At 40.7% G+C, this 17,632-nt stretch overlaps 1 protein-coding gene across 2 annotated transcripts in view; it reads left to right on the top strand.

The window, feature by feature from the left end:
* Positions 1 to 17,632, top strand: part of mindy4 (MINDY lysine 48 deubiquitinase 4) — a 188,263-nt gene that overhangs the window by 142,865 nt on the left and 27,766 nt on the right. For both annotated transcript variants that reach the window (XM_043690847.2, XM_043690846.2), the window contains exons 14-15: positions 655 to 718; positions 9,637 to 9,798. In XM_043690847.2, coding sequence (XP_043546782.2) covers positions 655 to 718; positions 9,637 to 9,798 — 226 coding nt within the window. The remainder of the gene's footprint in view (positions 1 to 654; positions 719 to 9,636; positions 9,799 to 17,632) is intronic.

The following is a 17,632-nucleotide window of genomic DNA, read 5'->3' as shown; positions in this document are numbered from 1 at the left end:
GCTTTGGCATTGGGCACATTTTACATGCATGTGGTCTGGAATGAACACTTTGTTCTCAAATTCCCCTTTCACCTAAGGCATGCTGACCCTCTGGTGAAACCACCACTGGTTGTGTTTCTCTATCTCGAATGAGAGAGCAGGCTTATGGTCCCGGAGGACTGTTGCAACTTTCCCTTTACTTTGTAGTCTGGAGCTACAGATAATGATGGTAGAAGTTCGACCTCCCTTCCATCACATGGGAGATCATATAGTTGACTGGGAAACTGTCCTGCTTTTGCCACTTGCATGCGTTGGAAGGATTTCCAGGTTTACAACCAGCTGACTACATTATCTCTGAGTGGGACTTGAACCTAGAACTTCTGATCCAGAGGTAGGGACACTATTCACTGCCCCATTTGAGAATAAGAATATTAGAACTTTGGGCAAAATTATTGCTTTCATCATTGACTTTCCTTAATTTTTGCGCCTTATTATTTTCAATGGATTTTGTAAATCAGTGATTTGAAATTTTTGATTTTTTTGAACTTCATGCAGTCATAGTCATTAAGCAAAGGGACAATGTAGGCATGATGTATTAGCTCTTGGCTTCACTCCTTCCACAATTGAATAATCACAACATTTTATTTAAACTGTTAATATTTTATGTTTTTCCAGAGTAAAATCTGACTTTGATGTTCCCAGCACTACGCTAATTGGAGCTCATGGATACTGTACACAGGTTAGTACCACGTCTCTCTGGAACTAGTGAGGTGAAAAACATGGCAGGTTGTGTTCTTTCACCAACTACATAATTTATGTTTGAAACATGCACTCGACTATGACATATTGAAAGAATGCAGTGAAGAAGCTGAGAGTCAATTCCCTAGATGATGATGCACTTCTAATCTTGGTTGTGCTACTTGGGAGGCATCTCCTCCATATCTGTGGGCTATCTAAGGATGAACAGTATCAGGGCAGTTCAAATATTTCTAATGCCAAGTTTATAAAAAAAATAATTTTGATATGTTCTTTTGCTGGTTTTTAAGCTAAATGGTTTGGAATGACTATCGGCACGAAACAAAAATTGAACAATGTTAACATCTTAAAGGTGTAGGTTTTCCTACCTTATGGGAATTAATAATAGAATAATGTTTTGAGAATTGCATGCTTCTGGATAGTTTTCATGAATAAAGAGATGTCAAATTGTCATAGTAAAGTTAATTTATTTTTGAGATCGGTGTCCCACTTGCAGTAACAACGACCAACTGCCCAGGAACTTAATTTGGGAAAAGCTGTGCCATTAAGGTATTAATATTGTTTAGTTTTGTTTATTACAAGTAATTAGTTCAGTCTTACTCAGCAAACAAAAAAAATGAACAAAAAGTTTAAGAAAAAGCCTGAAACAGCTCCAAAAGATCTAACGTCTCAGTAGCAGTTCTGAAATATAAGCCGAAGACAATTACTGCACACAAAAACGCTCTTGTCAGAAGTTGTGCCTTAGTAACTAATGAAGAAGGATAGAGTTCCGAAGGAATTAATTTTATTTTATGAGACTGTGTCCTTTCTTAACCCCTCTCCAAAAAATGTCTTGGTTACTGGCAACATTGGAATAAGAGTCAGTAATTTGCCCCCTTGAACCTGATCAATCATGAATGAAGTTGTGCCTGATCTGAGGTCTAGTATATCCATATATCCATGTACTCACCTTTACCCCATAATCCTCATACCACTAGTGGTTAAAAATCTCTCAACATTCCAAAATTAATAATTTATGCAACACCAATTGCTCTTTCTGGAAGGGAATTCAAAACTTCTGCAAAACTTTGTTGTGAAGTTTTTTCTAATTTCAATTCTGAAATGTCTGGCTCCAAATTTTAAACTCTGCACCCTGCAGTCCCAGACACCTTAACCAGTACAGATAATTTTCCTCTATCTCCTCTGATTGAGTTCCATAATAATTTGATGCCGCATTTGGTGCATTTATTTGCGTTTTGGTGCAGCTATTACTTTCCATATGTTTTTGTTCATTGAAGTTGAAAGCAGCATCATTTAGACTTCATTTTTATTCTCATTCCAAGTCAAGTGTCGATGGGAATTTCAAAAGTCGCCAATTAATGTACTCCTGCAAGAGAGCACCCACTTTCCCTGAAACAGCAGCAGTAACACAGAAACTAGATTCTGATAGAAGCAACAGCTAGGCATGCTGGGCAAGTTCATTAGAAGAAAATAGAACAGTTTAGAATATTAACATTTATAATTTGGACGGTCTTCAGATAATTAAAAAGTGCATTTTGCTTGAACAAAACTTCAATAACCCAATAATTTGAAACACGTTAAATTGAGAAATCTGTTAATTTAAATAAAATTAAGACAAACCAAGCACTTGACTATATTCCAGAGGGATAGATTTGAGAATTAAAGAAGGTGTGCAAAAATATGTATTAAGTCTTACACAGACCCTGACTAGAGTATTGTGTACATTTGCAGTCTCCACCTTTCAAAGCCACTGGAGATGTTGCAATAAATAGTCAAACATATAATAATAGAAAGACAAGTTTGTATCTGTCAGGAAAGAAAGAACACACGGTCTCTTGAAAACAGAAGGGTTGCCGTAATAAAGGTATTTGAAATCATGAAGCACTTTGTTAAGGCACCAATTAGGTTCTTTCTTCTCAATTCAAAGGAGTTGCCTATATATGAATCCTTTGCATGTAAACCTAAGTAAACAGCATCCACAACTGCAACTTTCGCCCGTGCCTCAAGTTGTGCACAATGAGCAACGGGAAAGAGTCATCTGGTTCCCAGGCGTTGGTCCCTGATAGATTGCATTGGTTCATACTGCCTGATCCAAATACCAGTGAACAAAGTTAATCCATCTTGAAAAATACTATAATCATCCCATCTACTTAAAATGTTGATCATAGGCATGTATTTACGCTGTCATATTGGCTCACAAAGAATGCCATTTGGCCTATCGATTCCATCTCCGATCTGTGGAGGGTGGTCAAATCAGTCTGATTTCCCTGCTGTACCCTGTATTTATATTTTAATCATGTAAACAATTTCCTTTTTAAAATGATCGATCATCTGTACTGTCACCAGCCCTCAGAGCAATGGGATCAAGGTCATTAACACAAAAAAACTTCCTCCCGTGTCTTGCCCAAAATCTTAAATTTATGTATGTGAGTCCTTGTGTGATCAGCCAATGAAGAAAGCTATTCTTTGACTAACTCATCTAAGCATTACCTAAAATAACATTACCTATCTAATCATTTGCATAATTGGGCCACTCAACCCATGATCGACTCCAGCATCCTTACTTTAATTCACCCTGTCAATCCACCCTTCTATTGGTGTCTCTCTCATCTAGCTTGAAGTTATCTGCATATATACTTTAACTCCATTCAGTTGGTGATGAACCATATTGTTGAAGTATAGAATTAAAAATTAAATCTACTTAGTTGCATAACATGTATCAATAATCCAACAGTATAGCAACATTTAGTAGCTGACAGGAGTTTATTTCATTTGTTCAGAATGCACAGCTGTAACTCTTACCCTTTGTATATAGAAGGAAGTAGTCTGCACATTTTTGAATGTACATTCATTATCAGCTGTTCTACCTGTTCCATTACACGACATTCATGGACATGTGTATGCCATCAATTAAATGATCATCTCAGAGTAAACATGGCATTCTCTGTGTATTCAGTTTCCCCTGGGAGCTATGAATTATTTCCTTCCTTAAAAGCTTATTAGTTCAACAACTTGCAATGAAGATGCAAACATATAGAAGCACCTCCACGCAAAAGGAAAGTCACATGTTTAGACATGTGTTTGTGTTAACTTAAGGGCAGATATAAGTTGGAACAGTAAGTAGCACCTGCTGCAACGAACACTGGTTAAGTAAGTTTCACTATAATATAGTGATGTCAGTTGAAGATTCCCAGATCGGTGGATGTAATTTCAGTTTTTAAAGTACCACGCTTCCTCAGAAAACAGGCAATAAGGAAAAAATAACCTTCTATTTATAAAGCAACTTTGATGACCTTGGGTCTTCCATAGAGTTGTAGTCACTGTAGTAATGTAGGCAACGTGACTGCAATTTGTGTGCAGCAAATTCAAACCCATGTTGTGATAATGACCAGATCATCTACTTGTGAACTAAATATTGCTCAAATACTGGAGGAAATCACTTAGTTGTTGTCAAAATATTGCTATAGGTACTATTGTAGCCATCTGAAAGGAGAAGCCTTGATTTGGTGTCTCATCCAAAACGCAGCACCTTCAACAGCTCCCTCTGTCCTACACTGATTGTATCATTTTGAATCATATACTCAGACCTTTGGAGTAGGTCTTGAATACTACATTCTGTGTTAACTAACAAAAGAGGAACCAGCTGAAGAGCTGATGAGATCCTCATATTGCTTCTTTCTAGGACAGTTTGCTTCATCAACGGTAACCCAGGTACTTAACAAGCCTTTACCCAGAATTAAGTACCCCTGGAGCACTTTAGACTATGAGATGTTGGCAAATTAAATCAGTAGCTCTAATTAATAGGATGGGTATCAAGGGGTAAGGCTCACTGGGAAAGAGCGAATGATTCCCGAGTAGCTGCCTCCCACCCCTGGTGTCAGGTCCGTCACTCAAGCACTTGAATGCTTCTAACACGAATCCCCAATATAGTTTGCTTCTAATGTATCACAAGAGTCTTTCCATGTGAGCTGTGGTTTTGCCCTTAGCTCTGAGTCAGGAGGTCTGGGTTCAAGTTTCCACCTGCCCCTCAGGTGTTTAATGGCATAACTGACCATGTTAGTTAGAAAATATTTACAATGCTCACATGATGAGCCCATTTCCCACTAGTGGGTCAATGACCCCAGTAAGGTGATAATGCCCTTACTGTGGCTATGATTAGTTGGTTAAGGACCTCTGGTGCTGGTGTAGAAAGGACATCCTCAGCCTTTGCCCCATGGACATCATCAGGTGTAGAAGCAGGAATGTGGCAGGGTTACCACTCACTGCCCTTTTGTTTGCTTACATAAACCCTCTCATATAACCACACTGATACCACCCTCATTCACCAAGAGAAAAGGAAGAAAATTCCTGTCCCCTCGCTGCTGATCGGGAGCAAAGATTTGATCTGTAGTTAATTTTCCTGTCACCCAGGGAACTAAGTTAAATTGTTGACAGACTGACATAAAAAATAATTCTCAAAGTTATGTACCATTAATTTGAAATTTAATGATTCTTTAAAGAAAACGCTCTTTGTTCCCTTAAGCTATCCTGACCTGTTCCTTTGTCAGAACAGATTTTGAAAGTAAAATGGACTTGATTAATCTTGTAATGTTTCTAGAATTTTGTAGTCTGCTTAATTAAACTTTAAGGAGCCAGAGTAACAGAGAGATATTAGATACTAAACTGTTTTTTGAACTGTTAGTTTTCCAAGCTCCTCCTACCCTGAATGATTGTCAACTTGCTGAACCCATGGAGAGTCTGTTGCAGTGTTGACAGAAGTTCCCTGCACTCTACAGTTTTTCATATCTCAGGTTCTCACTCTACGACTGCAGCTTCTAAAATCTAATTAGGTGCTGGGTCTCAAACGTGGCTTCAGCTGAGCTGGAAAGATAGCTTGAGTTAAATGGTTTATAGAACATAGTGCAGTGTCATAGGTGGCACAGTGGTTAGCACTGCTGCCTCACAGCGCCAGAGACCCGGGTTCAATTCCCGCCTCAGGCGACTGACTGTGTGGAGTTTGCACGTTCTCCCCGTGTCTGCGTGGGTTTCCTCCGGGTGCTCCGGTTTCCTCCCACCATCCAAAGATGTGCAGGGTCAGGTGAATTGGCCATACTAAATTGCCTGTAGTGTTAGGTAAGGGGTAAATGTAGGGGTATGGGTGGGTTTCGCTTCGGCGGGTCGGTGTGGACTTGTTGGGCCGAAGGGCCTGTTTCCACACTGTAATCTAATCTAATCTAATCTAAATTAAGGGATAAATAGTGTATTCCTTCTCTTACTCTTTATCTCACATTTGTACTCTGTATAAGCACAGTATGTGAAATATATATATTCTGCGGGGAATAATGGAATTCAAATCCAACTCTCATTGCAATGTCAGTTTAATTCCTTACTTATCTTTTTTTAAGTAAAGAAATAACCTTTGTTTTAAGTTTCGTCCTTGGTTTCCTTTCCTACCTGTAACCTTCCACAGTGCTGGAGTCCTCAGATTTCCCTACTCATCCAATTCCTGCCTGTTGCTCAGGCTCTCATCCTTCCATGGTGACTGGATGTGTTTTTAGGTGCTAGGGCCCAAGTTCCAGCGCCCCACCCTGATTTTAACGCCTTTACCTGCATTGGCTGAAAACAGAGGTGTATCCTAGAAAGTTTGTCTCACCAAGGGACAAATGCAAGAATGCCAAATTTCAAACTATTACAGTCACTAATACTATTGGTGAAAAGGCTGCTGATTGACCAAGGTGTTACCCTGGAGGAAGTATTGGGTGTCCCAAGCTCCACACCTCAAAAGGTGTGAAGCTTGAAAATGTTTGTTTTGTTTGTAGAGATTGGGTCCCTGACACGAGTGGTTCTAGAAAACATTAATCAGCTATGTTACAGACTTGACTGATTATCTGAAATTGGTTGTTAGTGTGGGCTGGTTGAGTGTAGGACAGTAAATATCCTGATCAGATTATTGTTTGCAGTGTGTTGTGCAAAGTTACAAGTACTGGAAAATTGGATTAGAGTAGTTAGGCTCTTTTTCTGTATTGTAGATCTCTAACTCTGGTCCAAAGGCTACATCTTCCAGGTCTGCAAAATGCCTGGTCAACCTCAAATTACTCTGGAAAAGGTGAAGTTTGTTTAAAAAAAATTGAACACAGGTTAAGCAACCTGCTTTGCCTTGCTACTAACTGTGGCTATGCGTTGTGATTTATTTCTCATTCAGAGAATGCTCTGTCTGTCAGAAAAGTGACTAATAATACTTATGAATTTCAGTGCAGGTCCCATGCTCGATACATTGGCTGTATATCCTAGTGATTAACTGATCAAAGTAAACAGCATGATCATAAGCTGAGTGTAGACTCTACTTGACCAACTCTCACTTTCAAAACCCAAAACAGAAAATTTACTGTCAGATGAGTTTCTGCAATTGGGCAGCACTTGTTCAACATTTCTGACTGCATTAGTGGCTACACAACCAACCAATTTAAGATGATCAGTCAGCTTACCAATCAATCAGTACTCTCTTTTCAAATAGTAGAAATAATTGTGATCATTTTAGATTTACATTCTTGCTCTAGTGAAGGCAAGATGAAAAGCTTCAGCAAATTCAGGTTCTGTTTCAATACAAATACTGGTTGGAATCCTGTCTCGATGGATTGTTTACATTGAGGCCTTATAGCTTTAGATAATTGACTTTGAACTCTGAAAAATGTCATTGGATCAGAAGTGTTAACTCTGATTTCTTTCCACAGATACTATCAGACCGCCTGAATTTTTCCAGCAATTTGTTTTTTTTCTCTGATTCATTCACAGTTACTTCTGTTTTTATTCATTGTTTAACCCACTGCCACATCTCTTCCAGGCAAGTCCACCTTGAAGACGTTCTGCTCCTCTCTCTGATAGTGTCTCAAAAAAGGGTCACTGGACCCAAAATGTTAACTTTGGTTTCTCTCCACAGATGCTGCCAGATCTGCTGAGTTTTTCCAGCAATTCCTGTTTTTATTGTTGAATGATGATTTAGTTCTTAATCCAACATTGATTGAAACAGTAAGCATCAGCTTGGCTGAATCTTTACCATTCTCTCATCTAAGCAAAAATGTTGTGTGGTCATAGCTTCAGGAGTTGAGTAGGTAATCTAGACTGACATTTCAGAGCTATTGGTCTTAGGATGAGATACTAAACCAAGTTTGTTCAGGGAAGTGTCTCCATATTTAGTAAATAGAAACAACAAAAAGACTATTTAGTGCGCCACTCTGTTGGAATTGTTGATTCAGACTGGCTGTTACAGGGGAAATTTCTCTGACATTGTGGTTAAAACTACCATCTCGACCTAGCCAAGTTGTTATAGTGGAATTACAACTCTGGCATCTACTCAACAATCTGAATAATTTCCTAGGAATGTCGTATCCACAAAAAGCAAGCCAAATCCACATTGAACAATTACTGTCCGTCTTTGTGCCAGTTCCCAACCCCATCAATGACAGAGTGATGCAACGTGTGATAGGACACGTGATAACCTGATCACTGACATTCAGTTTGGGTTCCACTAGAACACTCGGTTACTGATCCCATTTCAACGGTGATTCAAATAACCTGAATTCCAGAAGTTGATTGAGAGTATGTATCCTTAAGACCAAGGCAACATATGGCTGACTTGGCTGGTGTTTAGTTGCCCTAGCAAAGCTAGAATGAATGGGAACTCTGGGAAGACTCTGCAGTGCTTTGGAGTCATACCTAACGCAGACAAAGACGGCTGTGATTATTGGAGACCAATTGTATCAGAATATCACTGCAAAAGTTCTTCAGGGTATGTTCTAGGCCCAAATATCTTCATCTTCAGCTGCTTCATCAGTGATCTTTCCTACACCATAAGGTTAGAACAGGAGAATGTTCACTGATGGTTATGCAGTATTGTGTGCCATCCTCTACTCCATAGGAGCAAAATTAGATCATTCAGTCAGTTGAGTTTGAACTACTGTTGGATCTTGGCTGAAATGTTTCTCATTCTCCTGCCTTCTCCCTGTAACCTTTAATTTCCTTTACTAATCAAGAGCCTATCAATTTCTGAATTAAATGCACTCAGTTACTTGGCCTTCACAGTCTTCTATGAAAGGGAGAAAGAAAAGAGTTCCACAGACTCACCACCCTCTAGCTAAAGACATTATTCCTCATCTCAATTGTCCTCAGACCCTGAGGCATTCTGAATCCTTATGGAGCATTACCTGGATGGCATTCAGGCCTAGGCTAATAAGAGCATTCATGGTGTGCAAGTGGCAGGCAGTGAGCATCTCCAACAAGAGATAGTCTGACCATCGTCCTTGACATTCAATGGCATTACCATTGCTGAATCCACGACTATCAACATCCTGGAGTTACTCAACCAAAAACTGCAAAGAGGCAGCCTTACACAGACTGTGGTTACAAGCGCATGTCAAAGTCTAGGATTCTGGTGTATGTCATTCATCCTCTGACTCCACAGCTTGAGTCACACTTTTTAAAAAAAAATTACAAGCCAAGGATGCATTTGAATATTGTCCACTTGCCTGGATACACACAGACTCAAAGAGCTCAATACCATTCAAGATAAAGCAGGCCACTTAATTGGCACTACATGCACCACCTTCAAGATTTCTATATGCCACAGTTTGCATATTGAAGATTTAGTATGTGCAATGTGTGCTTTACACTGTAGGAACTCACCAAGCTTCTTTCAATGCATCCTTCAAGGTTGTGATTATCTAGAAGGGCAGGGGAAACTTTGGTTTAACATCCTGTCTGAAAGATGGCCCCTTAAATGCTATAATCTCAGCCTTGATTAGGTAGGTGGGTCTTGCGAATCAAGCTTGAAACCTTTGACTCGGAGAAGAGAATGCTACCACAAATCTACAACTGATATTTCGCAACAAAAATAATTGTAAGAAATATGTTACCTTCCTTTCATAGGAACTTGTGAATCTGCTGTTAACCGGTAAAGCTGTCTCCAATGTTTTTAATGATGTCGTAGAGCTGGATTCTGGCAATGGCAACATCACAGTCCTTAAAGGAATTTCAGGACGCAGTGACATTGGGCTGTTGTCACTGTTTGAACACTACAGTATCTGCAAGGTAGGTGTCCTGAGACTCCTGTGGAGTCTCTTGTTGCATGTTTTTGGTTGCTTTTGAACATCAATATACTCTCTGCAAGATGCATGTTCTCAGCCCATTGGTTTTGGTGCAACTACTGATGGAAGTATAGCTAGGTAGACAGTAAGGGTCCTTTAGTAAGGATCAAAGTGTTGCTGTCCCATAAGCTCAGCTTCAGTCAAAGCAATGATGCTAGTGCAGTTAATAGGCAAGAATGGTGTGGATGACCTTTTGTGAACAAATGTACGGGAGGGAACTATGGAAAGAGCCAAATTAATCTGCTTGCAGAGTTAAAAAAGACAACAGTGGATGAGGTGGCTAGGGAAGGTTAGACCACAGTGGTTATATTCGGTGAGCAAGTTGACAAAACAGAACTGTAGGACTGGGATTGTTAATTGTAAGCAGTCAATGAAGGCAGCCTTAAAGAAATAAATAGCTCCATTCTTAATTAATGGGATGATGGCACAAAGCTAGGAATGGCAGAAGAGTATGGATAGGTTTGCGCACGAGAACTGAAAATGGGGTGTTATGCGGAGGGGAAGATTAAGACCTCAGCATGACTGAGTGGCAGGTTGGAGACTGAAAGAGCATGCATTTATGTGGCTTCTTTCATAGCCTTAATATCCAAAGGTACTTCTGAAGTGTAATCAATGCTGTTGTGTTGGGAGTGTTGCAGCTAATTGTTCACGCTGAGGTCCCATGAAATGAGAGACACTCTGCAATGGCTGAGGAAAATATTGGTCTTGGGTCTGGATTACAAATGGCAGATGGGAGATAAGTGGACCTAGGATAGATACTAGGGGCTAGTGTGGAACAAGAATAAGTCAGCAGGGAGAAATAGACCACACTGGGAAAATCTGAAAACGTTTGATTTAGATTTAGTTTTGTTTTAATGTGTACTCAAGTAAGAGAAACAGGAGTACAATGTTGCCACACATGGTACCTAGGTACAAAATATAAATCCCAGAAATAAAAAAAATTAAAAAGTTCAGCGCTACAGTCTTCTTAGCAAAGAAGTAGAAAAATAAAGAAATACAGTTAAAATATCAAACATTACAGTCCTTTCTTGAGCCATGGGCCTGCAGATACTCCGAGCTGGTCTTCCCCAAGAAGGCTTGCTGTCCCCTATGCCGGGCTAAGACCCACCCAGGCACACCAGGCTTCTCCGCTCGCAAGGCTGCGACCCTGACCACTATCCCTTGTGGCCAACTGCTGCTGACTACCATCCAGCTCACACTGGGACCCAGCCGTTGCCGCTCCCTGTTTCCACAGCATCTAAAAGGTAATTGAGAAACACCAAAACGAGGAAAAAAAATTGAGAAAAGGAGAAACAAAAGAAATAAAAGAAAGCGGGTGAAATGAAGGAGATCCAGACTCAAGAGCTTGGATGCTGCCTAAACCACCTCTGCCATTTGGACGGAATCCAAGATATCTGAAAGTAAAGGCAAAGAAGTGGTCAGAATCTTGAAAAGATATTGCCCCGAAGTGTAGTGTAGTGTAGTTGGCACTGGGAGATGGGGATGTTTCACAGCAGCTGCAGAGAGAACTCAGGATCACCTTGCTATGGCACTAATCAGAATTGGTTTACTCTCAATTTTTGTATCAAGTAGATATAATTTGTACCTGTTTGGTCTTTTTATACCCCTGTGAATGAAGGACTCTGACAGCATCACATCTGCTGCAGTTTATTTTAATCCTCCATAGAACATGGCATAAGAAATCAGAACAGAAGTAGGCCATTCAGTCTGTTGAGTCAGAGAGTGATGCTGGAAAAGCACAGCTGGTCAGGCAGCATCCAAGGAGCATAAGCCTTTCATCAGTCCCTCAAGCCCACCTTTCAGTAAGATTTTGGCTAATCTGCCCCAAGCCTCAACATAACCATCAATCCCTGATACTTACCTCTTCTTTTAAATACATTCACGTTCTAGCTTCCACAACCCTTTTGGGTAGAGAATTCCATACACTCACTGCCCTCTGGGAAACAGAATTTCTCTCCTCTCTGTTTTAATTGACTGTCCCCTTTCAGACCCCCAGTTTGAGATGCCCCCACTAGTGAGAACATCATGACATCTACCTTTAGAATCTTTTATGTTTCAATAAAATTATCCTTCATTATTCTAAACTATAATGAATAAAAACATAACCTGTTTAGCCATTCTTGATAAGTCAGCCCTTTATCCCACTAATCAACCCAGCAAAACATTTTTGAATAGCCAGCAATATTGGTATATCTTTCCTGTAAATTATGGGGACCAAACTGTACACAGTACACCTGATGCAGCCTTACCAATACTCTGTACAGTTGTAACAAGACATCCTTTTTAAAGAGACAATCTGATCATTGCTACTTGACATTTAATGATATTACCTTCACTGAATCCACGATTGTCAACATACTGGGAGTTACCAATGATCAGAAACTCAACTGGACTCACCAAATAAATACAATGGCTATGAGAACAGGTCAGAGGCTAGGAATACTGCAATGAATAATTCACCTCCTGACTCTTCAAGCCTGTCTACCATCTACAAAGCACAAGTCAGGATTGTGATGGAATAATCCCCACTTGCCTGGATGGGTCCAGCTCCAACAACACTCAAGAAGCTTGACACCATCCAGGACAAAGCAGCCCACTTGATTGGCACCATATCCACAAACATCCACTCCGTTCTTCACTGACACTCAGTAGCGGCAGTGCCACCATGCAATGCTACGACCTACAAGATGCACTGCAGAAATTCACCAAAGATTCTTTGACAACACCTTACAAATCCACACTACTTCCATCGGGAAGGGCAAGGGCAGCAGATAGATAAACACCTAAAAGCATTGTAGATCTAGCTGCAATGAATAGACTATAGCATTTCAAGAAGATAGCTCATCACCACCTTTTCAAGATCAACCAGGGATAGGCAATAAATGTTGGCCGATTCAGTGATGCCCACATCCCAAGAATGAATGAAAAACAAAACTCCAACCTCCTTGGAATGTAAACCAAAATTCCGTTTGCCAACTTAGTTACTTGTGGCACCCACATGCTAACTTCTTGTTTCACAAAAAACTGTACCCACGTACCTCTACTGCAGTTTTTTGAGTCTTTCTCCATTTAAATAATGGTCTAACTTTTGATTCTTCCAACCAAAGTGCCTGATCTCGCACTAAATTACATTAAATTCTACCTGCCAAGATTTTACCTATTCACTGAAACTGAACAACAGAAGTTAGACTAATTGGCCTATAGTTTCCTGTTTTCTGTCTCCTCTTCTTGAACAGGTGGGTCACATTATCAGTTTTCCAATCTGTTCGAATCCTGTGGGAATCTAGTGAGGTCTGGAATAATTAGACCAATGCTTCCATTATTTATGCAAACATTTCCTTTAAAATTCTTGATTGCAGGCAACTTGGCTACTTTAAGTCATAGAGTCATAGAGATGTACAGCACGGAAACAGACCCTTTGGTCCAACTCGTCCATGCTGAGTAGATATCCCAACCCAATCTCGTCCCACCTGCCATCACCCGGCCCATATCACTCCAAATCCTTCCTATTCATATACCCATCCAAATGCCTCTTAAATGTTGCAATTGTACCAGCCTCCACCACTTCCTCTGGCAGCACATTCCATACACATACCACCCTTTGTGTGAAAAAGTTACCCCTTAGGTCTCTTTTGTATCTTTCCCCTCTCACCCTAAACCTATGTCCTCTAGTTCTAGACTCCCCTACCCCAGGGAAGAGACTTTGTCTATTTATCCTATCCATGCTTCTCATGATTTTATAAACCTCTAAGAGGTCACCCCTCAGCCTCAGATGCTCCAAGGAAAACAGCCCCAGCCTATTCAACCTCTCCCTATAGTTCAAATCCTCCAACCCTGGCAACATCCTTGTAAATCTTTTCTGAACCCTTTCAAGTTTCACAACATCTTTCCGATAGGAAGGAGACCAGAATTGCACGCAAATTCCAAATGTGGCCTAACCAATGTCCTGTAGAGCCACAACGTGACCTCCCAACTCCTGTACTCGATACTCTGACCAATAAAGGGAAGCATACCAAACGCCTTCTTCACTATCCTATCTACCTGTGACTCCACTTTCAAGGAGCTATGAACCTGCACTCTCAAGGCCTCTTTGTTCAGCAACACGCCCTAGGACCTTACCATTAAGTGTATAAGTCATACTAAGATTTGCCTTTCGAAAATGCAGCACCTCACATTTATCGAAATTAAACTCCATCTGCCATTTCTCAGCCCATTGGTCAATCTGATCAAGATCTGAGGTAACCTTCTTTGCTAACCACTACACCTCAATTTTGGTGTCATTTGCAAACTTACTAACTGTACCTCTTATGCTCGCATCCAAATCATTTATATAAATGACAAAAAGTAGTGAACTCCGCACCAATCCTTGTGGCACTCTACTGGCCACAGGCCTCCAGTCTGAAAAACAACCTTTCACCACCACCCTCTTGTCTTCTACCTTTGAGCCAGTTCTGTATCCAAATGGCTGGTTCCCCCTGTATTCCATGAGATCTAACCTTGCTAATCAGTCTCCCATGGGGAACCTTGTCAAATGCCTAACTGAAGTCTATCTAGATCACGTCCACCGCTCTGCCCTCATCAATCCTCTGTTACTTTTTCAAAAAACTCAGTCAAGTTTATGAGACATGATTTACCATGCACAAAGCCATGTTGACTATCCCTAATCAGTCCTTGCTTTTCCAAATACATGTACATCCTATCCCCCAGGTTTCCTTCTAACAACGTGCGCACCACTGATGTCAGGCTCACTGGTCTATAGTTCCCTGGCTTGTCCTTACTGCTTTTTTTAAACAGTAGCATCATGTTAGCCAACATCCAGTTCTCTTAATTTGTCAACTATTTTGTCCCTTGTAATAGACGCTGTTGCAAAATCTTTCCTCCCATTAGCACCTTGCTTATGTGTTATCTTTGGCATGTTCATAGTATCCTCCACTGTGAAGACTGGCAAAATATTGGTTTAAGTTATGCCATTTTGCTTTCCTTGTTATGAATTCTCCAGCTGCATCTTCCAAGAGTTCTACACTTGACTTTCCCCTTAGTCTATTTTTCCAGCATGCTTTGGACAACCTTTTTAGAGTCATAGAGATGTACAGACCCTTCGGTCCAACCTGTCCATGCCAACCAGATATCCCAACCCAATCTAGTCCCACCTGCCAGCACCCGGCCCATATCCCTCCAAACCCTTCCTATGTTGCAATTGTACCAGCCTCCACCACATCCTCTGGCAGCTCATTCCATACATGTACCACCCTCTGCGTGAAAAAGTTGCCCCTTAGATCTCTTTTATATCTTTCCCCTCTCACCCTAAACCTATGCCCTCTAGCTCTAGACTCCCCGACCCCAGGGAAAAGACTTTGTCTGTTTATCCTATCCATGCCCCTCATAATTTTGTAAACCTCTATAAGGTCACCCCTCAGCCTCCGACGCTCCAGGGAAAACAGCCCCAGCCTATTCAGCCTCTACCTGTAGCTCAAATCCTCCAACCCTGGCAACATCCTTGTAAATATTTTCTGAACCCTTTCATGTTTCACAACATCTTTCCGATAGGAAGGAGACCAGAATTGCCCCCAATACTCCAACAGTGGCCTAATCAATGTCCTGTACAGCCGCAACATGACCTCCCAACTCAGACAAGGACACAGCTGGTGTTCCTCCAAAGCTAATTCTGGATCCCAGTACTCACTCTCAGTCTCACACTCATGTTCCTGACCGTGGACCAGAATTGCTGTAATTAATCTATGGGATGTGACTGTCTCCTGAGACAGAGAACTCAGGAAACAGCATCCCCCACCATGTATCACAGTGTCTGTTGCTAAGCTTCGTGCTCATCAACTGTGAACCAGCGTTCCATGAGCAGACAACATTTGCTGCAAGTGTGTTCACCATGGTGTCTATGGTGTCCACACCCAACCATCTCTGTTCTATTCTGTTCGGTTAATTTGGATATTAAATGTTTTAAAAGTGAATGCTCTTTAGATGTAATAATGCCTAGTGATTTAAATCCGTTGGCATATATTTTGTTTTACCCACCAATCATTGGTTTGTTTTCCTGTGATGTCTTATTTTGTTTCTTCCTGTAAGAGCCAAGTGGAAGGGGCTATCTGCTGCTGGTTTTTAGTTCCTGCTATTGCTTCCCTTTTCATGCAGGTCCATTCTTTTCCTTATCACTGTCCAGTGAAGGGAAATTTCTCAACTCAATAATGCGGGAAGGGCTTCATCCAGTTGACACTGACCGTACCTAACAACGTTTGACTGGCTGTCAACATAATATCACATCAAACAACTTCTCAGCATTGAACCAAACTTTAGGTAGCAGGCTGTTTCCTGTTTTCTAACAAAACAATTTTAACACCATTTTACAAAATTGTTGGTATTTCACGTTTCAGCACTCTGTCTTTCAATGCTATTGTCTCCGATTTCCCATTCGCTGCAGTGAGGTGGACAAACTATTGTGAATTAACAGAAAATTCATCACTGTCAAACAGAAGAAGTACGGACATGAATCAGTTTTATCCTGGCTCCTTTATGAATTCAACTTTCCCTTGTGTGTGCCTCCCTCTCCCTCAATGGATTCTTTACTCGGTTTACTTGTTTTTCCTCTGTCACCAATTCCATTTCTCCTATTTATCTCTTACCTAATGCTTGTTTGAGTCCCGGACTGACAGCCATTTGGATCATCATGCAAATGTTGGCTAAATCCCGAATGTGGTTCAATTGGAATGTTTTACTTGAAGAACAAATATTTTTTAATGTGATTTGGGCTGAATCATTACTTTAGTAAGGTACAAGTGGCTGATAGTATCAATGGAGCCATACTTTCCTCCTTCTGAAGGCATTAGCCCCTTGATGGGGAAAAAAAAAATCAGAACAGGAAGGCAACGGTCAGAACACTTCGAAGTGATTGTTGCTGAAGTGCTTTTGGTACAAATGCAATTGGAGTCGGTGTAGGTTATTCAGTCCGGAACCTATGTCACTGTTAGATTGTGCCTGATGTATACATTTCCTGAACTGCTCCATTTCCTTTACCCTTAAGAGAATTCTGTTAATCTTCAGTTGATTCCCTGCATCGATAGCCTCCCTTTTTAAGTTCATTCATGATATGGTTCTAGGCCTGCATTTATTGCCCAACCCTAATTGCTTTGTAGAAGGTGGTGGTTAAGTTTTGCCTTGAACTGCTTCCGTCTTTGGGATATAGGGCACCCACAGTGCTGTTACAAAGGGAGATCCAGGATTTTGATTCCGTGACAGTGAAGGAATGGGAATATAGTTCCAAGTCAGGGTGGTGTGCATCTTGGTCGGGAACTTGCAGATAGAGGTGTCCTTGAATCTGCTGACCCTATCCTTGAAGATTGTATATTAAAATATATTATTGAAGAAACTTTGGAGAGTTTTTGCAATGCATCTTGTAGATGGGACACACTGCTTGCCACTGTGTTTTAGTGATGGATGAGGTGCCAGTCAGACTGGATAATGTTAAGTTCCCTTGTGTTATTAGAACTGCACCCATCGAGCCAATGGGGATTATTCCTGTCTTATACCTTATAAATGGTGGATAGACTTTGGGGAGTTACTTGTTCTCTCTAGGCCAGGTAACTTCAAATTTCTACAACCAATAATTGTGTCTAATTATTTTGTGATTTCCTCCTGAACGGCCTGATTCTAATTTTAAGATTGTCAAATTCACGTTTCCTCTACCAGTGTGATTTGTTTCTCTGTGTCAACCTTAACATACCAAAAACCTTTTCGAAATCCACCTACACTTACTGGTTAGTGGACAG

The sequence above is a fragment of the Chiloscyllium plagiosum genome, unplaced genomic scaffold (genome assembly GCF_037043375.1).
Source record: "Chiloscyllium plagiosum isolate Xiang-an unplaced genomic scaffold, Cpla_swu_hap1 HiC_scaffold_5, whole genome shotgun sequence".
NCBI classification, from domain to species: Eukaryota; Metazoa; Chordata; class Chondrichthyes; order Orectolobiformes; family Hemiscylliidae; genus Chiloscyllium; species Chiloscyllium plagiosum.
This window is presented reverse-complemented; position numbering and strand designations above follow the sequence as displayed.